General features: G+C 46.5%; 2 protein-coding genes across 4 annotated transcripts; one reads left to right on the top strand and one right to left on the bottom strand.

The window, feature by feature from the left end:
* Window positions 1–82: 82 nt before the first annotated feature.
* sclt1 (sodium channel and clathrin linker 1) lies at window positions 83–15,022 on the bottom strand. 2 transcript variants are annotated; one of them, XM_036954105.1, is made up of 22 exons: window positions 14,886–15,022; window positions 14,375–14,420; window positions 14,069–14,139; window positions 13,474–13,526; window positions 11,990–12,062; window positions 11,764–11,819; window positions 11,522–11,663; window positions 10,435–10,557; window positions 10,122–10,187; window positions 9,420–9,490; window positions 9,153–9,243; window positions 8,979–9,070; window positions 8,795–8,858; window positions 8,583–8,696; window positions 8,088–8,186; window positions 5,434–5,580; window positions 3,791–3,933; window positions 3,409–3,601; window positions 2,343–2,539; window positions 1,884–1,962; window positions 800–895; window positions 83–407 (listed from the first exon to the last, which is right to left on the bottom strand). In XM_036954105.1, exons 2-22 carry the CDS (start codon window positions 14,406–14,408, stop codon window positions 345–347), a joined length of 2,067 nt encoding a protein of 688 aa, XP_036810000.1. In that variant the 5' UTR covers window positions 14,409–14,420; window positions 14,886–15,022; the 3' UTR covers window positions 83–344. The 2 variants fall into 2 exon arrangements, with proteins under 2 accessions (XP_036810000.1, XP_036810001.1); XM_036954106.1 differs by lacking the exon at window positions 14,375–14,420 and having other exon boundaries at window positions 11,990–12,108; window positions 14,886–14,971.
* On the top strand, window positions 14,999–22,717 carry LOC110497203 (UPF0462 protein C4orf33 homolog). 2 transcript variants are annotated; one of them, XM_036954107.1, is made up of 6 exons: window positions 14,999–15,420; window positions 18,358–18,544; window positions 19,272–19,332; window positions 19,420–19,471; window positions 19,950–20,149; window positions 21,798–22,717. In XM_036954107.1, exons 1-6 carry the CDS (start codon window positions 15,340–15,342, stop codon window positions 21,889–21,891), a joined length of 675 nt encoding a protein of 224 aa, XP_036810002.1. In that variant the 5' UTR covers window positions 14,999–15,339; the 3' UTR covers window positions 21,892–22,717. The 2 variants fall into 2 exon arrangements, with proteins under 2 accessions (XP_036810002.1, XP_036810003.1); XM_036954108.1 differs by having other exon boundaries at window positions 15,001–15,311.
* The last annotated feature ends 2,283 nt before the right edge of the window (window positions 22,718–25,000 follow it).

Genomic DNA, 25,000 nt, shown 5'->3' with positions numbered 1-25,000 from the left:
AATAATGACCACAAAAAGTTGGACCACAGAAATAATGACCACAAAAATATTTCCTAACAACGACAAGAAAACACACCAGAAAGACAATTTAAATATATTTTAATAACAGACATCACAGTGAATGGCATAAATCCATAACAGACATTGGCATTTCTGTAGAAATGGTTGGCAATGCACACAGTCAGGGATGGAAATTAAGCTAGCCCGATGCTAGTACACCTCAGACTGGCTAGTAGAAAATGTAGCCAATTAGCCCAACAGCTAGTGAAATGTTATATTTTTGTATTATTATATGGCACAGCGGACAAGTGCCCAAAATCCTTAGGTTCCATCCCTGCACACCGCTATAGAGACTCCAGGTCTGCCATGGACGATGTTTTCCTCCTCTGTGACGTCATTATACTCAGCTGAAAGAGAAAAGACAGAAAAATGAGTGTGTTAGAAACAGTCAAAGCCAACAAAGTCCTCTCAGTGTCGGGGCTTCTTCAAAGACGTGTGTCCATGAAGATTATATGGGACAGGAGACACGCCGTTGCTGTGCAGCGTTCCAGTACTGCATCTCATCTCAATAAGATCCAGGGTCCTATTCATGAGACAGCAAACTAAGTAACACTGACTAAAACAGGGAGGGACTACCTACACGTGTCCAATAACTCCCTTTGAGTTTCTGTTGCGCAACGTTTTTGAACTGTTTTACTACAGCGTGCCCAATAAATATGACCCTGTGGTGATATCAGACAACTGAGCTGACATCATCAGTGTGCGCCTCTCCCTGGCCCCAGTGTAAGACCCCTAGTACCTGTTGTGAGGCTGTAGTTGCCTTCTGTTCTGCCTGAGTCAAACGCCTCTGGAGACGACTGTTCTTCTCCTGATACTCTGCCATCTGCCTCTCGTACTAGACAACAACAGGACACATTTCAACCACAACGTTAGAGACACTTCCCCTACTGGACCCAGCAACAATACACTGACATCACATTTCCTCATTATATGAATTATGATGCGGGTTGCTATTGGTTTCAAGGTGTGGAGTAGTGTGTTGAATTCACGTAAGTTGAACAATTGTCTTTGTTCCTTTTTTAAAAATCTTCTATAAAACGGTATGCGTGTATGTATGCATGTATGTATGCGTGTGTGTATGTATGCGTGTGTATGTATGTATGTATGCGTGTGTGTATGTATGTGTGTATGTATGCGTGTGTATGTATGTATGTATGTATGTATGTATGCGCGTGTGTATGTATGTATGTATGTATGTATGCGTGTGTATGTATGTATGTATGTATGTATGCGAGTGTGTATGTATGTATGCGTGTGTATGTATGTATGTATGCACGTGTGTATGTATGTATGTATGTATGCGTGTGTATGTATGTATGTATGCGCGTGTGTATGTATGTATGCGTGTGTATGTATGTATGCGTGTATGTATGTATGTATGTATGTATGTATGTATGCGTGTATGTATGTGTGTATGTATGTGTGTATGTATGTGTGTATGTATGTATGTATGTATGCGTGTGTATGTATGTATGTGTGTGTGTGTGTGTGTATGTATGCATGTATGTATGCGTGTGTGTGTGTATGTATGTATGTATGTATGTGCGTGTGTGTGCGTGTGTGTATGTATGTATGCGTGTGTGTATGTATGTATGCGTGTGTGTGTGTATGTGTATGTATGTATGTATGCGTGTGTGTGTGTATGTGTATGTATGTATGTATGCATGCGTGTGTGTATGTATGTGTGTGTATGTATGCGTGTGTGTATGTATGTATGCGTGTGTGTGTGTGTGTGTGTGTGTATGTGTATGTATGTATGCATGCGTGTGTGTATGTATGTATGCGTGTGTGTATGTATGTATGTATGCGTGTGTTAGAGTCACCTCTACTATGGTCTCGTGGTCAGTCACCAGCTGGATCTCCAGTTCCTGACAACGTTGCTTCTGTCGACTCAGCTCACCCCTGAAACCAACAGACCGTGTCATAGTGGTCATCGACCAATCATCAAACACATACTCATATCAAAACATCCACTCATCAACTAGCAACTGTGTCAAACAGTGGGCCATTTGGTCCGTAGCCTGTCAATCTCTCCCCTCTACATTGTGTGTAGGAGGCTTGAAACGTTGTTTTTACTGTGATCTGCAAAGTGAGAAAGAGCCAGAACAGCTTCTCAGAAGTTCAAAGCAGAACGGAAAAGGTGGGCGTCCTCAAACCAAATTGGTGAGTTTGTAGACTTGCCTGTATGGACACTGGGCTATTATGGTGGAGTGTCAGTAAGAAGGTCAGATCACAGTTTATTGGTCATATACAAACAGGTGTACCCAGTACATTGAACTAACTTGAGGCTGGTGAGTTTGGTGTGGAAGGTCAGGGTGAGGGTCTTGGCCTCCTCTTTCCAGCGCTGGCTGGTCTTCTGCTGGGCAGAGAGGAGGCGGGTCAGGTCAGCACTGGAGCTCCTACTGCTTTCCTCCAGCTCCCTGACCCGGGCTTCCAGACCCTGCTCCTTTAGGGAATACTCCTGCTCCATCTGGGAAACCTGGGGAGAGGAGGGGGGAAGTGAGGGTGGGTGTGAGGGGGGAAGTGAGGGGGGGGGGGGGGGGGGGGTGCGTTTGTGAGTGTCTCCGACTTGACCTGCCCACCTGTTTAATCCTCATCTTGTTTTCACCTTCCTCTACCTGCTAGACCTGTCTCCCTCATCTCCCACCTTCCTCTACCTGCTAGACCTGTCTCCCTCATCTCCCACCTTCCTCTACCAGCTAGACCTGTCTCCCTCATCTCCCACCTTCCTCTACCAGCTAGACCTGTCTCCCTCCTCATCTCCCACCTTCCTCTACCAGCTAGACCTGTCTCCCTCCTCATCTCCCACATTCCTCTACCAGCTAGACCTGTCTCCCTCCTCATCTCCCACCTTCCTCTACCTGCTAGACCTGTCTCCCTCCTCATCTCCCACCTTCCTCTACCAGCTAGACCTGTCTCCCTCCTCATCTCCCACCTTCCTCTACCAGCTAGACCTGTCTCCCTCCTCATCTCCCACCTTCCTCTACCAGCTAGACCTGTCTCCCTCCTCATCTCCCACCTTCCTCTACCAGCTAGACCTGTCTCCCTCATCTCCCACCTTCCTATACCAGCTAGACCTGTCTCCCTCCTCATCTCCCACCTTCCTCTACCTGCTAGACCTGTCTCCCACCTTCCTCTACCTGCTTCCCTCCTCATCTCCCACCTTCCTCTACCTGCCTCCTCATCTCTGTTTCTGCAGACTGGTCTTACGTGTTGTTACGCCCGTCTCTGTGCGAGCAGCAAAGCCTTGCATAGTTGGTTTATATCCCTGTCCTTCCTCTACCCTGATCCCTCCCGTTCATACTGCATCCAGTCTGGTCTTAAAGGTGCTTAACCAGGTAGTCTCACCTGCTGCTTAGCTCTCCTCTGGGTCATCATGCTAGCCTTGCGTAGCTCCTCCATCTCCCTGCGGAGCTGCATGTTCTCCTGCTGCAGCTGGAGCCGCTCCTCGCTGACCCCGCTGCAGTCCTCCCTGGCTGCAGACAGAGACCCCTGCAGCCGCCGCACCTCCTCCTGGCACCGGGACAACTCCTCACTGTAGCTGTGGGGGGAAAGGGGAGGGAGGGGGAGAGAAAGGAGGAAGAGAGAGGGGGAATTTAGATTACAAAGTACTGTATACACTTGGGTCCAGACAGGTGACAGGCAGACTTTAAAAAAAAGCACACTTAACAGCTGAACACAGATCTCAGATCAGCAGCTCAGACTAAGCACACAGAAATATGTGTCTCACTCCATCTCCAGTTTCTTCATCTTGTTGTGTGTGCTCTGCAGGGTGATGTTCATGTCGTCCTTCAGTCTCTCAGCATTCAGAGACCTCTGGTGGAGGACCTCCATCTTCCTGTACTCTGGCTCTCCTCTACCCTCCTTATACACCTGGAGTACAGATGACATAGGAACAGGTTATAATGCATTAGAACTCTTCATAACCTCCATTCCCCATAAAGTTCCTCCACCACCTGTAGGAATGTATGATCCAGTTTGGTAAAACAATAGTATGACTTCTTCCCCAATCACCTCACCTTCTCCCCCCCCCCCCCCTCCCACCTTCTCCGGGTCCTCCTCCACCCCCACCTTCTCCAGGTCCTCCTCCACCCCCCCACCTTCTCCAGGTCCTCCTCCACCCCCACCTTCTCCAGGTCCTCCTCCACCCCCCCACCTTCTCCAGGTCCTCCTCCACCCCACCTTCTCCAGGTCCTCCTCCCCCCCACCTTCTCCAGGTCCTCCTCCACCCCCCCACCTTCTCCAGGTCCTCCTCCTCCCCCCCACCTTCTCCAGGTCCTCCTCCACCCCACCTTCTCCAGGTCCTCCTCCCCCCCACCTTCTCCAGGTCCTCCTCCCCCCCACCTTCTCCAGGTCCTCCTTCACCCCACCTTCTCCAGGTCCTCCTCCCCCCCACCTTCTCCAGGTCCTCCCCCCCCCACCTTCTCCAGGTCCTCCACCCCCCCACCTTCTCCAGGTCCTCCACCCCCTCACCTTCTCCAGGTCCTCCACCCCCTCACCTTCTCCAGGTCCTCCTCCACCCCACCTTCTCCAGGTCCTCCTCCACAACCCCCCCTCACCTTCTCCAGGTCCTCCTCCACCCCACCTTCTCCAGGTCCTCCTCCACAACCCCCCCCCACCTTCTCCAGTTCCTCCTCCACAACCCCCCCCCCCCACCTTCTCCAGGTCCTCCTCCACAACCCCCCCTCACCTTCTCCAGTTCCTCCTCCAGTTCCTCCTCCACAACCCCCCTCACCTTCTCCAGTTCCTCCTCCACAACCCTCCCCATCTTCTCCAGTTCCTCCTCCACTCCATCACCTTCTCCAGGTCCTCCTCCACAACCCCACTCACCTTCTCCAGTTCCTCCTCCACAACCCTCCCCACCTTCTCCAGTTCCTCCTCCACAACCCCCCCCCCTCACCTTCTCCAGTTCCTCCTCCACAACCCCCCCCTCACCTTCTCCAGTTCCTCCTCCACCTTCTCCAGTTCCTCCTCCACAACCCCCCTCACCTTCTCCAGTTCCTCCTCCACAACCCTCCCCATCTTCTCCAGTTCCTCCTCCACTCCATCACCTTCTCCAGGTCCTCCTCCACAACCCCACTCGCCTTCTCCAGTTCCTCCTCCACAACCCTCCCCACCTTCTCCAGTTCCTCCTCCACAACCCCCCCCCTCACCTTCTCCAGTTCCTCCTCCACAACCCCCCCCCTCAACTTCTCCAGTTCCTCCTCCACAACCCCCCCCTCACCTTCTCCAGTTCCTCCTCCACAACCCCCCCCCCCCCTCACCTTCTCCAGTTCCTCCTCCACAACCCCCCCCCCCCCTCACCTTCTCCAGTTCCTCCTCCACAACCCCCCCCTCACCTTCTCCAGTTCCTCCTCCACAACCCCCCCTCACCTTCTCCAGTTCCTCCTCCACTGCCCGCATCTCTCTCATGGACCTCTCCATCTGAGACTCTTTATCTGCACACTCCAGTTGTAGAGCCGACAACTCCTCAGCCATCCGATGGATCTGTGAGTTGCACTGTTTACGTACGTTCTCTACCTAAAAGAAACACAATCCAGAACTAGTCAAGAACACCTGAAGTAACAACAGATAGTATACATCCCACATATTCTACCTGCTCTGTCACTTTAGCCAGCAGCATGCCACCCTGCATACCACTGCTGGCTTGCTTCTGAAGCTAAGCAGGGTTGGTCCTGGTCAGTCCCTGGATGGGAGACCAGATGCTGCTGGAAGTGGTGTTGGAGGGACAGTAGGAGGCACTCTTTCCTCTGGTCTAAAAAATATCCCAATGACCCAGGGCAGTGATTGGGGACATTACCCTGTGTAGGGTGCCGTCTTTCGGATGGGACGTTAAACGGGTGTCCTGACTCTCTGAGGTCATTAAAGATCCCATGGCATTTATTGTAAGAGTAGGGGTGTTAACTCCGAAGACCTGACTAAATTCCCAATCTGGCTCTCAAAACCATCACGGTCACCTAATGATCCCCAGTTTACAATTGGCTCATTCATCCCCCTCCTCTCCCCTGTAACTATTACCCAGGTCGTTGTTGTAAATGAGAACGTGTTCTCAGTCAACTTACCTGGTAAAATCACGGAAAAATACAAATAATTAAACTTGACAAAACAATTATATTCTGTAAGTCAGGCTTTTCAGAGGGAAATGCAGAGAGCTGCACCCCTGGTTTCACCACAGTGAAATGCACACTGCAGCTTGTGAGTGTGTGCTATTTCAGTGTCCAGGCACGTCTACATTTAGACCCGTGTCTGACAGCCTGGTGAAGGCTAACATTAACAGGCTTGGGGCGTTAGATCTTAAATCAGAGCCATTAATAGAATGGTAATCACAGTCCCTCCCTGGTAAACAGCCAGGCAGAGAAGTCAGGTCAGGGAGTTCCTCAAGGAAAAACTATACGGACACTGCTGAGCTGCAAACAGATCATTTCAGAATTGGTTAAAATTAGGTTAGGGTTTGGTTATAGTTCAAGTTAGGGCTAGTTTCGATTTAGGTTAGTCATTTTACAGGTCAGCAGTGTCCTTAGTCTTCTACGTTCCTCTACTGAGAACACAGCATCAAGAGAGAACGTGGTCAGGAGGCAGCAGCTCCGTTCCTCTACTGAGAACACAGCATCAAGAGAGAACGTGGTCAGGAGGCAGCAGCTCCGTTCCTCTACTGAGAACACAGCATCAAGAGAGAACGTGGTCAGGAGGCAGCAGCTCCGTTCCTCTACTGAGAACACAGCATCAAGAGAGAACGTGGTCAGGAGGCAGCAGCTCCGTTCCTCTACTGAGAACACAGCATCAAGAGAGAATGTGGTCAGGAGGCAGCAGCTCAGTTCCTCTACTGAGAACACAGCATCAAGAGAGAACGTGGTCAGGAGGCAGCTCTCTACTGAGAACACAGCATCAAGAGAGAACGTGGTCAGGAAGAAGCAGCTCCGTTCCTCTACTGAGAACACAGCATCAAGAGAGAACGTGGTCAGGAAGAAGCAGCCTAACAGGTTGAGGTAGTAGTGTACTGTTGATGTATTGGAGATAATGAAACACTATGGTAAAACGCTGGGACTAGTGTTAGAGAGGGTGGTTCAGGATGGCGGGACTAGGGTTAGAGAGGGTGGTTCAGGATGGCGGGACTAGGGTTAGAGAGGGTGGTTCAGGATGGCGGGACTAGGGTTAGAGAGGGTGGTTCAGGATGGCGGGACTAGGGTTAGAGAGGGTGGTTCAGGATGCCGGGACTAGGGTTAGAGAGGGTGGTTCAGGATGCCGGGACTAGGGTTAGAGAGGGTGGTTCAGGATGCCGGGACTAGGGTTAGAGAGGGTGGCTCAGGATGCCGGGGCTAGGGTTAGAGAGGGTGGCTCAGGATGCCGGGACTAGGGTTAGAGAGGATGGCTCAGGATGCCGGGAAAAAGGGTTAGAGAGGGTGGCTCAGGATGCCGGGACAAGGGTTAGAGAGGGTGGCTCAGGACGCCGGGACTAGGGTTAGAGAGAGTGGCTCAGGACGCCGGGACTAGGGTTAGAGAGGGTGGCTTAGGACGCCGGGACTAGGGTTAGAGAGGGTGGCTCAGAACGCCGGGACTAGGGTTAGAGAGGGTGGCTCAGAACGCCGGGACTAGGGTTAAAGAGGGTGGCTCAGAACGCCGGGACTAGGGTTAGAGAGGGTGGCTCAGAACGCCGGGACTAGGGTTAGAGAGGGTGGCTCAGAACGCCGGGACTAGGGTTAGAGAGGGTGGCTCAGAACGCCGGGACTAGGGTTAGAGAGGGTGGCTCAGAACGCCGGGACTAGGGTTAGAGAGGGTGGCTCAGAACGCCGGGACTAGGGTTAGAGAGGGTGGCTCAGAACGCCAGGACTAGGGTTAGAGAGGGTGGTTCAAGATGCCGGGACTAGGGTTAGAGAGGGTGTTTCAGGATGCCGGGACTAGGGTTAGAGAGGGTGGTTCAGGATGCCGGGACTAGGGTAAGAGAGGGTGGTTCAGGATGCCGGGACAAGGGTTAGGGTACAGTTGGGGAGGACTAGGGTTAGCATTTTGAAAAAGGAGTTGAGAGACACCTCTTTCCTGGTGCGTATGGCAGCATCCTGGATCAGTTGTCTGACGGCTTCATTCATCCTGTCCAGCTCCTCAGATTTCTGTTTCTCTCTCAACAGGGCCTGATAGGGAGATACATACCACCATCACATACCACCATCACAACCAGAGTTATGCTAAATGACAGATAGTCCCTGACCAGACAGAGATATATACCACCATCACCATCAGCAGCGTTATGCTGAATGACAGACAGTCCCTGACCGGACAGAGATATATACCACCATCACCATCAGCAGCGTTATGCTGAATGACAGACAGTCCCTGACCGGACAGAGATATATACCACCATCACCATCAGCAGCGTTATGCTGAATGACAGACAGTCCCTGACCGGACAGAGAGGAGTGAAGGGTGTGAAGGAAGGGGTAGAGAGGAGGTTGTCTGACCTGGTGAGACAGAGAGAGGTTAGATTGTGTCCAGGGAAGCAGACCGTAGCAGTAGAAGACTGTATGTACCTGGTCCTTCTGTAGAGAGGCCTCCTCAGCCAGCTGGATGGAGTCTCTGACCTTGGAGAAGGCCTCGTAGCGCTCCTCCTCCAGAGAGGCACAGCGCACCTGCAGCTCCCCCACCTGACGGGTACACCTCGTTATACACCGCGCTATTTAGCGACATGACCTTGTAGATACTACGTTAAAATAGGGATACCAAAAACTACAGTGTTCCCCACCTGCCTCTCCCACACCACCTGCTCCCTGCGTACACCCTCAGCCTCCTGGCTGGCTGCCTTCAACCTGCAGGAGACAGATGGGGACAGAAAGAGTTTAGCAGAAGGAATTGAAGAGAGATGCACTCAGCCTCCTGTGGAAGAGTCCGGAAGAGGAACTGGAGTGAGGATTACAGGTGTGTTTCACCTGGCCTCTAGCTGACTGAGGGCTGACTGGAGATGGTGGAGTCTTCGATCTGAGGCCTCCTCTCTACCATGAGCCTCTGCTGCATCGTCCTCCTACACACACGATAAAGGGACTGAGGTTCAATTCTGCTATGGTAAACTACGGCAGAGAACTAGAAGCCCTATTGCTTCCTACCCGTCTCTGTATCTGGTCCTGGACGTTCTGCATCAGCTTGGTCATCTCCTCCACCTTGGCTGTGGCCATCCTCAGATCTGCTTTGGCCGATCTGCAGTAGGAGTGGAAAGAGAGAAACAAATTAACCCTGCTCTCTGCAGTAGCACTGCCTGAAGAGCTACATTCCTGAGAGCCATTTTGGATCTAAATGTAGGAGGCCATTTTGGATCTGCAGTAATCTGTCCTGGGGACAATTGGCGGCCATTTTGAAACTGTAGTAGTGTGTACCTGAGCTGGTTGCGTAGCTCCTCCATATCCGTGCTCTGTTCTGTCAGCGTCTTCAGGAACTGCTGGTTGGTCTGAGTGTGGCACGAGAGACACGCGCGCCGGTGAGGCATGATGCTTCAGTACACACACACTAAACTAAACTTCTCACAAACACCAAATGTCTCACACACACACACACTAAACTTCTCACAAACACCAAATGTCTCACACACACACACACACAACTCCTCACACTACAATACAGAAGTACTACCTGGTAGACAGAAACAGAGAGAGGAAAGCCCTGGCCTCACTCCTCATTAATAATGTAGAAGATGGATATATTACTCTCCAGAAGCAGAAGGCCGGTGTGTGTGAGGTAAACCTGTACTGTCATGTTAGTTTACAGGCAAGTCTCTGACGTAACAGTCAATCCAGAAAAGCCAGTTAGCGAGCAAGTGAGTAAGGAAGTCAGAATGATAGTGTGTGTAACAAGCATGGGGCAAAGCTAGGAGAGCAAATGGATTAGGCTCCTTCCTGTCTGCAAGCATTAAGCCAGACAGACAGACTGACTGGTCTAGTTAGTGTTGTGGCCATGTGTAAAACAGATTCATTATTTACCAATGATCCAATATTCTACATTCGATATCAGAAACACTATTATAACGTTACACACACACACACACACATATATATTTGACCTAGTGATTGGCTGCAACTTACAGATTCCAGTTTCTGATTGGTAACTTGGAGTTTCTGGACGTGCTGCTGGAATTGGATCAGTTGATCCTATGACAAAAAAATAATAAGGGGGCGGTGTTAATGACAACTTCCCTCACATCACTTCCTCTTAGACAACGACATTGAATTAATCTGAACTACGGACACAAAGTAAAACTCAAAGCTTGTACCAACTTCTAGCAGTACAGAGGTTTAGAAGCAGCAATGATCAGCTCCACTCACTGATCTCAATGGAAGAGGGATGAAATCCATAACAACGCTGCCCTCTGGGGGCCAAACTGGGAGAAGGATCTACCTTGAGGCGCTGTTGCTCGGCAACATGGAGCTGTCCGTCAGAGGTGGTTATCTGGTAGAGCTGCTGTAAACGGTCCAGCTCCTGGGCTGAGGCCCGCCACAGCTCCATGGCCTGGTCTCGCTCCTACACACACACACACACAAACTTCAATATACGCACACTTCAATATACGCACACTTCAATATACGCACACTTCAATATACGCACACTTCAATATACGCACACTTCAATATACGCACACTTCAATATACGCACACTTCAATATACGCACACTTCAATATACGCACACTTCAATATACGCACACTTCAATATACGCACACTTCAATATACGCACACTTCAATATATGCACACGACATTTTAGTCACTCAGCATATGGTCTCATCCAGAGAGCCTTACAGTAGGGTGTATTATAATGCAGGTCACACACACACCATATCGCCCCACACACACGCGCCATATCGCCCCACATCGCCCCACACACACGCGCCACATCGCCCCACACACACGCGCCACATCGCCCCACACACGCGCGCCACATCGCCCCACACACGCACGCCACATCGCCCCACACACGCGCGCCACATCGTCCCACACACGCGCGCCACATCGTCCCACACACGCGCGCCACATCGTCCCACACACGCGCGCCACATCGTCCCACACACGCGCGCCACATCGTCCCACACACGCGCGCCACATCGTCCCACACACGCGCGCCACATCGTCCCACACACGCGCGCCACATCGTCCCACACACGCGCGCCACATCGTCCCACACACGCGCACCACATCGTCCCACACACGCGCGCCACATCGTCCCACACACGCGCGCCACATCGTCCCACACACGCGCGCCACATCGTCCCACACACGCGCGCCACATCGTCCCACACACGCGCGCCACATCGTCCCACACACGCGCCATATCGTCCCCCACACACGCGCCATATCGCCCCACACACGCGCCATATCGTCACACACACACGCCATATCGTCACACACACACGCCATATCGTCACACACACACGCCATATCGTCACACACACGCCATATCGTCACACACACGTGGAGGTGTTTAGACTAACCTGTACAGAGAGCTGTATCTGTTGGTGAAGGTTGCTGATGAGCCCCTCGTCCCCCAGTGTGTCCCCCTCCACCCCTGATCCTGTACTGACTGGGAGGGTCTGCAGCTGCCTCTCTACGGACTCCCTCAGCTCGGCATGCAGCCTGGATGGGAGACGGCAACACACACACAGCGTTAACTTACCTCATTGGTGTAAAAAGGGACCGGCAGGCTGTGGTCAGAGAACTGAAGTTTAAACCGTACCGTTCATTCTCCTTGACCACCGTGTCCAGCTTCAGTCTGATGGCAGTCATCTGCATCTTGGAGTTCAAAGTGTGAGGTAAAGATTAACTGTCCATCACTTTGGAAATATATTGTTGTCAATCATAAAATATCTCCAATGTAAAACACAATCCTTACATTTTGTTGTAGTCAGACACCAAAAGATGAATGAACAAACAGAACAGGGATCATTTGGACAAATGTTCACCTGGTAGCTCTGCAGTTGTTCAGTCATGTCTTCCATGTGACGGTCATACTCTGATAGGAGGGGAGCCATTATACTGGAACACATCCACAAACCACAACACTGGAATCACCTTCATCAGACTAGAACACAAGCACAATACTGGAAATCACCTATATCAGACTGGAACACATCCACAATACTGGAAATCACCTATATCAGACTGGAATCACCTATATCAGACTGGAATCACCTATATCAGACTGGAATCACCTATATCAGACTGGAACACAAGCACAATACTGGAAATCACCTATATCAGACTGGAATCACCTATATCAGACTGGAATCACCTATATCAGACTGGAATCACCTATATCAGACTGGAACACAAGCACAATACTGGAAATCACCTATATCAGACTGGAACACAAGCACAATACTGGAAATCACCTATATCAGACTGGAACACAACCACAATACAGGAAATCACCTATATCAGACTGGAATGACCTATTGCTAATTTGTCAAACACTTATCCAGAGCAACTTAGTCAATGCATTCAACTAAGGTGGGTAAGAAAACCAAAAATCACAGTCACTGTAAGTAAACTATTTATTTTACATTTAATTTAACACTACTGACCTGTATCATTTTCCAAATATAGACATTCGGACTCAAATAGTCCACGTCGTCTAGTGAACCACCAAATAAACAACGTTTCTAAAAACAGTTGTTGTATTTGGCACGTGGCCGAGGAAATTGCAACAAAAACATAAACTTCGCTAACACTAGCCCTGCTGATGTAAAAAGTTAGACCAACTAAACTGTTTTTTTCCAGTCAAGAGTTAAACATCACCCTTATTAACTGTGATAAAGATGTAGATTGATAAGAGAAAACATCTACGCTGTTACATTAGAGATTCAAAGGTCTCCTGGTCAGTACAGGTGACCTGTCGTCTTAGCAACAGGTATCACTTGTCGTCTTAGCAACAGGTATCACTTGTCGTCTTAGCAACAGGTATCACTTGTCGTCTTAGCAACAGGTATCACTTGTCGTCTTAGCAACAGGTGTCACTTGTCGTCTTAGCAACAGGTGTCACTTGTCGTCTTAGCAACAGGTGTCACTTGTCGTCTTAGCAACAGGTATCACTTGTTGGTGCTATGAGGTTTATCATATTTTAACTCTCCATCTTTGAATGTGCTGTAGATCTGAGCTCGACATATGTTGCGAGATGGGTGTAGAAAGTCTCCAGATGGGATGGTGAGAGATGTCTTCCATGTCCAATGAAATTGGACTTTACGTAGCCGCAGCATATAGAGTGAAGTGTTGCAACAGTAAAGCGCCGGTCATCAGCGTTGACATCTTTTTGTTGGTTCTCATCATTAGAAGAAGAGGGCAGTGAGCAGAAGAAAGTGCCATTTAGGGGACACACATAGGCTTCGGTTTCTAAAGAGGGCCATGTCACTGTTGGGTGACAGCGGGGCTCGGGTTGTTCCTCTCTTACCTCTGGTCAGACAGCCAGGGGGCTGGGGTCTCTGCGTGAGTCTCCTCTTCACCCTGCAGAAACAGAGCATTTAGAAAGCTCTCAGGCCTGACTCCTCCTAGTATTACTCATACTCAAAATCTAATGGATTGCATCATCTAGGCCATATTTTGTGGTTTATATATTTGGCAGTGTGCAGCAGTGGTGGAAAAAGTACTCAATTGTAAAAGTAAAGATGCCTTAATAGAAAAATGACTCCAGTAAAAGTGAGTCACCTGGTAAAATAATACTTAATTTAATATAATTTACAAACTAAGCATGTGTGTTGAGTGAGTCCACCAGGTCAGAGGCATTAGGGATGACCAGGGATGTTCTCTTGATGTGTGTGAGAATTGGACCCTTTTCCTGTGCAGCTAAGCATTCAAAATGTAAGGAGTACTTTTGGGTGTCAGGGAAAATGTATGGAGTAAAAAGTACATTATAGGCTAGCAGCTAATGTTTGACCATTGCTAACGAACATTGGTTTATCTTTTTGGCACTGAGCAGTGTCGACTACAACGGATTAATAACAGACTGTTGCTATATCCCAGCAAAACCCTTTCACACCTTACAGTACCTGTGGTGCTGATGTGGCTTCAGAGCGGTGCCTATCCTGATAGTGACTCAAGGCAGAGTTCAGCCTTTGTACTGCAATGATAAATACAGTATGAAATCAGATGGTAGACAATAACAATGACATAAATATAATATGCAAAGCTTATGAAAATGGGTATGGCTGTGGCTAGCTGCAATGCAACCAAGAGAATGTTGACATTGTGCTGGACTCTTTCAAAAGTCTCCTGGTTGCATCACAGGTAGGCTATGGCTAGAATGGATATGACAACAAGACTAGTAGCTAGTATTCAGAGATTATCCAATTAACCTTGATCACGCAAAAACTCGACTTCAGTGGACATCTTGCATTGAATCTGCACAAGAAAAGACCGCACATATTACTTAAAAAGAGATCGATAGCTAGCTATAGCTACCGTAAACCATACATGCCCTCTGTCTTGCTAGTTACAACACAAGCTTGCTACAAACACAACACAGGCTTGTACAATCAACAGGTGGTTTTCAAAAGATTCGGGGAATAAGATAGTTGATTTGCTGGGCGAGCCCTTGTCATGACCCTGAAAAACAACAATGTTGTTGAATTAATGTTTACTGATAGCTGGCGGGTTACTAGGCGTAACTAGCTAAGCAAATGTTGAGTCAGCAGGCACTGACTGCTGTGTGATATCGTGTGAGCGACAAACATTTCAATGGGTAAAAACAGCTTTTCGCTTGCACATATCACGTAATCTGACCAAATAATGTTGGCTACAAGCTATACGATTAATTGTGCTATGTGCAATTCCATCTTTACACCAAAGCAAACAAATTAAACTAACCGTTTAATTTCTCGATAATCCTTCCGCCGTCGATTTAAAGAAGGGCACGGCTGAAAAACCAATCACAAAAAAGAAGTGCAACCGCCTATTCTGCCCCCATAAATTAGAAACATACAAACAGTTCCACCTATTTCCTGGAACACAGTTTAAACCTGGCATCAATCAATTAGATATGAAACGCCATTTCAATATGTAAACAAATGTACTTCGAGACTGTTGTACTGGGTTGCGTGCCAACTGATTCCGTAATTATTCCACCCAAGAACATCTGATAGGGAAGATATATCGTCATATGATCATACCAGGAAGTTGATACTCCATTGAAAGTGCATTATCTCTTTGGCACGAGCTACTGTATGTATTTTGATAACAAGCTAAATATATAGGCATCACACCAGCGCGAAACTGGATTAATCTTCTTACAAAGTAAGTAACGTTAGCCTTCCTATCAGTCATGATGCACCGATCGTGGACATCGGTGTCGCTAAAAGCGGTTATCTTCCTCTATGTACTTACATGCGCAGAACTTAAAATGGTAAGTTTAGTACAAGTTTTATGTTTTCCAAATTACTGCATTGTGCCATACTTATGCGGCTACTACGAATAACACTGCTCTTGGTCTACCATGCTGGCACCAGTGTGCAGGGCAGGCTTATTGTAGCCTGGTCTCAGACGTGTTAGTAGGCAATAATATTTTGTGTTTTCAGTTGTCATCAGAATCAGTAAATCGAAGCATGTTTTTGGACTCATTCAGTAGTTTTTTATTTGATGAAGTAAAATCCTGTTTATTCCTAAATCATAAATTGGAAAATTATAATGTTGATGTTTCAAGGAGTGTATTCATTACGCAAACCATTTACCGTTTAAGAACCAAACCGAAGCAAACAGGGGTAATCATTTCCCAAAATTGATCGAGAGTTAAAATTGGACAAATTCATCCCTCCGTTTCGTTCCATTTAAGAAACGTTTTGCTACAGAATCGGCGTGATGAATATGCCCCCGACTTTAGATTTTTAGCCCAGTGTCAAAACACCCGTTTTAAATGTCCAAAATAATAATCATGATACGCTTCAATTGTTTGTGATATTTGAATACCAAACATTTAAAAAACGCCCTACACACGTGTCACACCTATATTTTGCTAAATTAGCACCTTATAAACTGCACACGACAGCATTTACCAAGAGGCCATTCTATACTAGAATGGATTAGCTTGTTTTACTGTAATCAATAATGCGCGCAAATGAATCCCTGGATATTGTATAGAAATCAATGGAACGGGACAATAACCGCGGCGAAATGTAACGTTTGCGCTCGTCTAAAAGACAAACCATATCGAACTTGGGTATACAACATAGACCTGTCGAGAGATGAGAACATGTAGTAGCCATGTATGACCTAATCTCCCTGTGCGACAGTGTTTAAAAATATTTGTTTAACTAACCCAAGATAGACAACAGCCTGACGTTTCCAATGGGAGCAAATTAATCACAGTGGGCAGAACTAGCAAGGAGGTGGGCAGAGCCAAGCACGAACTAGCGAGAGCCTATTGGCGCGTTCTAGTTTATTTTCGTTAGGGAACGCCTACTTTGCAGTCTTAAACAACGCAATTTTCAGAAACCTTGGCAACGGGTGAAGTCTACTCTGTTCGAAACAGATTTTATTTTTGGAAACAAAAAACTGTATTGAGATCAAATGTTCCATCAATGAGAAAATTAGCAGAATATCGTCCAAGACCCTCCACCATCCCCCAAACCCCTTCCAAACCCCGTCCAATATCAATGACCTTCCACTTGAATCTTTCCCTCTCTTCAACATACTTCTAACAACACAAGCTCCACCGTTTCCTCGACCACACAGTCCAGACACAAACCATTTGCATGCTTGCCAACCATGTAATGAGGAGTTCAATGCGTGCGCAATCGAGCAAACACAACCTCTTCCTTCCTAATCTGACCTTTGAGTCTTGGTCCAGCGACCTTTCTTTGGAAGACATATAAAAGCCAGCCCAGAAGAGTCCCATCTCTTCTGCCACACATCTATCAGAATGGCTCTGATCTTACATTTGGCCTCACTGCTACCCAGTAGAACATCAATATCAAACATGTCTAGTTTTAAAGCCCTTTTGGCTATCTGGTCTACAATTTCTTTCCCTTCCACACCCAAATTGGCTGGGATCCAACGATTCTCCATAATAACATGAATGCCTCCAAAAAGTAAGTAACGCCTATTAGATTTGTCAGATGATAAACTATTCAACACAGACAGGGAATCTGAGCACACTGTAATTCTGACAGGTTGAGCGTCCTCCACCCACAGTGTTTCCGGTAGACGGCCAATAAGAAAAGAGAAACAACACTTTTCTGATTGGATCATTTCAACGAATCACCACCTCACCGGTAGATCTACATAGTGACAGGGCTTGACTGTCTTTGGTGATAGCTTGACTGTCTTTGGTGATAGCTTGACTTTCAAATCGGTGTATTTGTTTGTGGCCAGCGACTTTTATAAAGAGAGTGACACGATTTTTCCTTGTAGTTGAGTTTGAAAATGATCAACTGTGTTCAAAGTCCTGCGACGGACAGGCACGCATGATAAAATAAATGATACCAAACCAAGTATAAAAATCTGTTTTTAAGCAATCGATTTAGTATCATCTTGATGACTGTAAACATGTATATTAACATCACCAACGTGAGGTTAAAAGGAGGTGTAAATCCACTCCATTTATCCGTTGAAAATGCAAGCTTGTGTAAGATAGTAATACCAACTGTCCACATTAGGGGTAGTTAGCACAATATAAAATAATTATATATGACAAAATCAAAAGCTATTGCAACAATTGCACCTAGTTCTCACTCGTATAACCATTTGAGTGAGTAAAGAAATGCTCTTGAACACAATTTAGCCCCCATAGTTCCATTTAGCCTCCATAGTTCAATTTAGCCCCCATAGTTCCATTTAGCCTCCATAGTTCCATTTAGCCCCCATAGTTCCATTTAAGCCTCCATAGTTCCATTTAAGCCTCTATAGTTACATTTAAGCCTCCATAGTTCCATTTAGCCTCCATAGTTCCATTTAGCCTCTATAGTTCCATTTAGCCTCCATAGTTCCATTTAGCCCCCATTGTTCCATTTAAGCCTCCATAGTTCCATTTAAGCCTCCATAGTTCCATTTAAGCCTCCATAGTTCCATTTAAGCCTCCATAGTTCCATTTAAGCCTCCATAGTTCCATTTAAGCCTCCATAGTTCCATTTAAGCCTCCATAGTTCCATTTAAGCCACCATAGTTCCATTTAAGCCTGGTGCTGCCTTGGTGCTGCTGTCAACTCCTGCACTCATTGTCAAGCCCGGGAATGAACATGATATCACAAACAGATCTGGGACTTGGCTGTTGGTCTTTACACAGCATAGTCTAATCCCATTGTAAATACAAAACAGCAAAACCCATAACCAATCGTTCTCTCTGCCAGACTGAGATGGAGTTTGTGATCAGCACCACATGGGACAGCCTTCCTGTGGATCATGACCCTGTGAAGGTGACGTTTTCTCCCGGGGATGGAGGGATGAAGATGCAGGTGTCTGCTCCCTTCTTCAACAACCCTCCTGGTCCCTCCGGCCCTCCAGGACAGCCCTTCCCTGGCCTCTGGAACTATGAAGGTGGGTAGAGAGAGTTATAACAGGATAGCCCTTCCCTGGCCTCTGGGACTATAAAGGTAAAGAGAGAACAGGACAGCCCTTCCCTGGCCTCTGGGACTATAAAGGTAGAGAGCGAACAGGACAGCCCTTCCCTGGCCTCTGGGACTATAAAGGTAGAGAGAGAACAGGACAGCCCTTCCCTGGTCTCTGGAACTATAAAGGTGGGTAGAGAGAACAGGACAGCCCTTCCCTGGCCTCTGGGACTATAAAGGTAGAGAGAGAACAGGACAGCCCTTCCCTGGCCTCTGGAACTATAAAGGTGGGTAGAGAGAACAGGACAGCCCTTCCCTGGCCTCTGGGACTATAAAGATATAGAGAGAACAGGACATCCCTTCCCTGGCCTCTGGGACTATAAATGTAGAGAGAGAACAGGACAGCCCTTCCCTGGCCTCTGGGACTATAAAGGTAGAGTTATAACAGGACAGCCCTTCCCTGGCCTCTGGGACTATAAAGGTGGGTAGAGAGAACAGTGGTGGTTTGTTCTGGTCGTGGGGGTAATTGCATAATCATAACTATTACTACTATTAAATCATAATAATTGTGAAGTGAATATTGAATGTATCGTTGATTGCTCATTTTTTCTGTTGTTTGTGGACGTTTTTTCAGTCATCCTACTTTAGGCCACTAGGCACAACAAGATGGTTTTCAATGCGTATAATATAACCCTTTTGATGTTATTTTTCTACAGTGGTTGAGGCGTTCTTCCTGGACAGTACTACTGTGAACTATCTAGAGGTGGAAGTGTGTCCGTAAGTAGAGCCGTTCTCTAGAGGCGTTGATGGTCTGATTGATGGTTCTCCAGTAGCACTATACTGATTATTACTCTTCTGTTGCAGACATGGACAACACTTGGTGTTACTTCTCTCTGGAAGAGGTCACGCATTCATGGTAAGTGAACACCCTCACATCCTCCCTATGAATGGATGGATGGATGGATGAATGACTGGATGGATGAATGAATGAATGGATGAATGAATGCATGGATGAATTAATGCATGAATGAATAAATGGATGGATGAATTAATGAATTAATGCATGAATGGATGGATGGATGAATTAATTAATTAATGCATGAATGAATGGATGGATGCATGAATTAATGCATGAATGGATGGATGAATGAATTAATGCATGAATGAATGGATGGATGAATTAATTAATTAATGCATGAATGAATGAACAATGAAAGAGTACAATGTATTACACTCATATCTTATAAATATTTAGTTCTGCCCCAATATATTTCATCAAGTTATATTCACACAGACTTACCTCTATTTTGTCACTTGCCCTAACAGTAATCTAAGGGTCCAACAGATACAGTCATCAGTTTGGTTTAAAACCAATTTTTTGTTTTTGTTTCCAGCAACAACTGCCTCTGTCGTTCACGGCAACCATCACAGGAAACAGGTGGGAGGGTGAGGCTCTTCTCCCCTGGAGCTACTTCCCCCCTAACGTGAACAAGATGAACTCGTACGCCATCCACGGGTCCGGTGCGGGGCGTACCTACGAGTCCCTCTACCCCGTCCCCCAGGCTGACCTCGTGGAGGGGCAGAAGCCCAACTTGTGAGTCTGTTTATTGCCTTCAGAAAGTATTCACAGCCCCAGACGTTTTCCACATTGTGTTGTTGTTACAGCCTGAATGTAAAATGGATTAAATGCTTGCCGTGCTTCTACACCTGCATTGCTTGCTGTTTGGGGTTTTAGGCTGGGTTTCTGTACAGCACTTTGAGATATCGAAGGGCTATATAAATACATTTGATTTGATAAAAAAACACATTTTTGTCCCTGGCCTACACAGAAAACCCCATAATGTCAAAGTGTAATTATGTATTTTTGTTTATGTTTTATTTTTTACTCAGTTGCCCGAGAGGAAGGAAACCGCTCAGGGATTTCACCATGACGCCAATAGTGACTTTAAAAACAGTTACAGAGTGTTCAATGGCTGGGATAGGAGAAAACTGAGGATGGATCAATAACATTGTAGTTACTCCACAATACTAACCTAAATGACAGAGTGAAAAGAAAGAAGCCTGTACAGAATAAAACATATTCAAAAAATATTCATCCTGTTTGCAACAAGGCACTAAAGTAATACTGCAAAAAATATGGCTAGGCAATTAACCTTTTGTCTTGAATACAAAGTGTTATGTTTGGGACAAATCCAGTACAACACATTACTGAGTACCACTCTCCATGTGTTCAAGCATAATGGTGGCTGCATCATGTTATGGGTATGCTTGTAATCGTTAAGGACTGGGGAGTTTTTCAGTATAAAAAAATGAATGGAATGGAGATAAGCACATGCAAAATCCTAGAGGAAAACCTGGTTGTCTGCTTTCACTGTGAGGAGGGTTCATGTCTGTCTGTAGAAAAGGAAGGTCCATGTCTGTCTGTAGAAAAGGAGGGTTCATGTCTGTCTATAGAAAAGGAGGGTTCATGTCTGTCTATAGAAAAGGAGGGTTTATGTCTGTCTGTAGAAAAGGAAGGTTCATGTCTGTCTGTAGAAAAGGAGGGTTCATGTCTGTCTGTAGAAAAGGAGGGTTCATGTCTGTCTGTAGAAAAGGAGAGTTCATGTCTGTCTGTAGAAAAGGAGGGTCCATGTCTGTCTGTAGAAAAGGAGGGTTCATGTCTGTCTGTAGAAAAGGAGAGTTCATGTCTGTCTGTAGAAAAGGAGGGTTCATGTCTGTCTGTAGAAAAGGAGGGTTCATGTCTGTCTGTAGAAAAGGAGGGTTCATGTCTGTCTACCTTTCTTTAGTCAGAACACAGTCTCTTCCTTCTTCAGACACACAATGTTCAAGGCTGAAACTCTTACAGAGCATTTTTCTGGAGAAGACTGCATTGCCGAGTCTATACAAACACACACACACTGCCAACTCTACTTTTAAAAATATGTTTAGATGACGGAGATAAAGCCTACTCCTCTGCAGCATAACTATTCCGTGTGTGTGTGTGTGTGTGACAGAGACACCTCTCCACCACTGCATAAGTATTCAGTGCTTAGATGTGTTAGCTGTCAGTGGACAGATTCCAATAGTCAGCCCCATGTTTTATTACACTGAGAAAATTACATGCAAATTCACAGTTTTCTGTGTGCGGGTGTGTGTGCGCGCGTGTGTCTCGCAAATTCACAGATTGTGTGTGTTACCAAACTGACAGACTGCACTTTTCTCTCTCTCTCTCTCTCTCTCTCTCTCTCTCTCTCACGACGCAGCCACCTCTTGGAATATTTCCAAGACTTTCGCCTGCAAAGCATCATGGGAGGGGACTGGGTCCAGCCCGAGTCGGATCTCTGGAAGGGAAAGTGATGAGTCGGGAGAACACACACACTGGAACACACGCGCGTGATGACAGCGGGTGCGACCAAAGTCACGGAGGAGGAACGATCGATCTTGATTAGTTAATGATGTCAGACTGGATGAAATATGTTACCAGTTTGTCAGATGGTATTAACACCTCACCTCAAACTGCCTTTTACCAACTGCCTGAGGCCTGGTTCAAAACACACATGAAGGGGTTTCTAGTTTCTATTTTTCTATGAATGAAAGTGAGAATCAAAGTGTATTATATCTGTGCTTTCTGTTTTATAGATTTATGCCTTTCTCTCTGAAATGAAAGACCATTGAATTTGATCATTTTCAATGCTACCTCCAATTCATTGTGGGAGTATCATTGTTATTCAATTAGATGAAGGCTCATCATGACGAGTTTACACTTTTGATTCATGGTTTCGTGCAATGCATTGATCACCACACACCAATATGTCTGTAATTCATCAATGTGACCAATTCTACTGTGCTGAAGCTGGAGTAAGGCTGTTTTGCTTCAATTACTCCCGAGCAAATGAAAATGGATTGTCTGGCATCCCAAATGGCATCCTATTCCCTGTTTTAGTGCACTACTTTTCAGAAGTAGTTAACTACATAGGGAATAGGGTGCCATTTGGCATGCCAGACATTGAGATAATTAGTAGTCATTAGATAACGGCCATATGTGCCCTTTTTTTGTAATGATGTTAAATGAGCTCTTGGGTCGTCATTACTTCTGGGATCCATATAGGACTGTTGTCTTATGGAATGTTAATGTATGTAGATGGGCTGCAGTCTATCAAATAAATACAATAAATAAACAGTGTCCCGTGGAGCCATGTCATTGATGTGCTTCCCACTGACACGTTCAGACAACTTGAACACTCCATATGATGTGCTTCCTACTGACACGTTCAGACAACTTGAACACTCCATATGATGTGCTTCCTACTGACACGTTCAGACAACTTGAACACTCCATATGATGTGCTTCCCTTCTGAAACGTTCAGACAACTTGAACACTCCATATGATGTGCTTCCTACTGACACGTTCAGACAACTTGAACACTCCATATGATGTGCTTCCTACTGACACGTTCAGACAACTTGAACACTCCATATGATGTGCTTCCCTTCTGAAACGTTCAGACAACTTGAACACTCCATATGATGTGCTTCCTCACTGACACGTTCAGACAACTTGAACACTCCATATGATGTGCTTCCTACTGACACGTTCAGACAACTTGAACACTCCATATGATGTGCTTCCTACTGACACGTTCAGACAACTTGAACACTCCATATGATGTGCTTCCTACTGACACGTTCAGACAACTTGAACACTCCATATGATGTGCTTCCCTACTGACACGTTCAGACAACTTGAACACTCCATATGATGTGCTTCCTACTGACACGTTCAGACAACTTGAACACTCCATATGATGTGCTTCCTCACTGACACGTTCAGACAACTTGAACACTCCATATGATGTGCTTCCTCACTGACACGTTCAGACAACTTGAACACTCCATATGATGTGCTTCCTACTGACACGTTCAGACAACTTGAACACTCCATATGATGTGCTTCCCTACTGACACGTTCAGACAACTTGAACACTCCATATGATGTGCTTCCTACTGACACGTTCAGACAACTTGAACACTCCATATGATGTGCTTCCCTACTGACACGTTCAGACAACTTGAACACTCCATATGATGTGCTTCCCTACTGAAACGTTCAGACAACTTGAACACTCCATATGATGTGCTTCCTACTGACACGTTCAGACAACTTGAACACTCCATATGATGTGCTTCCCTACTGACACGTTCAGACAACTTGAACACTCCATATGATGTGCTTCCTACTGACACGTTCAAACAACTTGAACACTCCATATGATGTGCTTCCCTACTGAAACGTTCAGACAACTTGAACACTCCATATGATGTGCTTCCCTACTGACACGTTCAGACAACTTGAACACTCCATATGATGTGCTTCCCTACTGACACGTTCAGACAACTTGAACACTCCATATGATGTGCTTCCTACTGACACGTTCAGACAACTTGAACACTCCATATGATGTGCTTCCCTACTGACACGTTCAGACAACTTGAACACTCCATATGATGTGCTTCCCTACTGACACGTTCAGACAACTTGAACACTCCATATGATGTGCTTCCTCACTGACACGTTCAGACAACTTGAACACTCCATATGATGTGCTTCCTACTGACACGTTCAGACAACTTGAACACTCCATATGATGTGCTTCCCTACTGACACGTTCAGACAACTTGAACACTCCATATGATGTGCTTCCCTTCTGAAACGTTCAGACAACTTGAACACTCCATATGATGTGCTTCCTACTGACACGTTCAGACAACTTGAACACTCCATATGATGTGCTTCCTACTGACACGTTCAGACAACTTGAACACTCCATATGATGTGCTTCCTACTGACACGTTCAGACAACTTGAACACTCCATATGATGTGCTTCCCTACTGACACGTTCAGACAACTTGAACACTCCATATGATGTGCTTCCTACTGACACGTTCAGACAACTTGAACACTCCATATGATGTGCTTCCCTACTGACACATTCAGACAACTTGAACACTCCATATGATGTGCTTCCCTACTGACACGTTCAGACAACTTGAACACTCCATATGATGTGCTTCCCTACTGAAACGTTCAGACAACTTGAACACTCCATATGATGTGCTTCCCTACTGAAACGTTCAGACAACTTGAACACTCCATATGATGTGCATCACATGTATGTGCGCTTGCACACACACACACACACACACACACACTTTAATCACAGCCCTCTTATCCAGGGTATTAATCCTCCCACAGTCTCACTAGAGACTCACAAACCATCCGGTCAAACGTTTGTGAGGCTCTCCACCCCTCCAGCAAGTCCTCTGCTCCTTCTCTCCAATCTGCTCCTCTGTCTTTCTGCTCCATCACTCTGCTCCATCACTCCATTCCTATTATTATCCATAAACCTGTAAGTCACCTCAGCAGGGACCTCACGTGTGTATTCATCAAGCCTCTCTTTCTCTCT

The sequence above is a fragment of the Oncorhynchus mykiss genome, chromosome 19 (genome assembly GCF_013265735.2).
Source record: "Oncorhynchus mykiss isolate Arlee chromosome 19, USDA_OmykA_1.1, whole genome shotgun sequence".
Lineage (NCBI taxonomy): Eukaryota > Metazoa > Chordata > Actinopteri > Salmoniformes > Salmonidae > Oncorhynchus > Oncorhynchus mykiss.
Note: the sequence above shows the minus strand (reverse complement) of the source record. Positions and strands in the feature narration are given on the sequence as shown.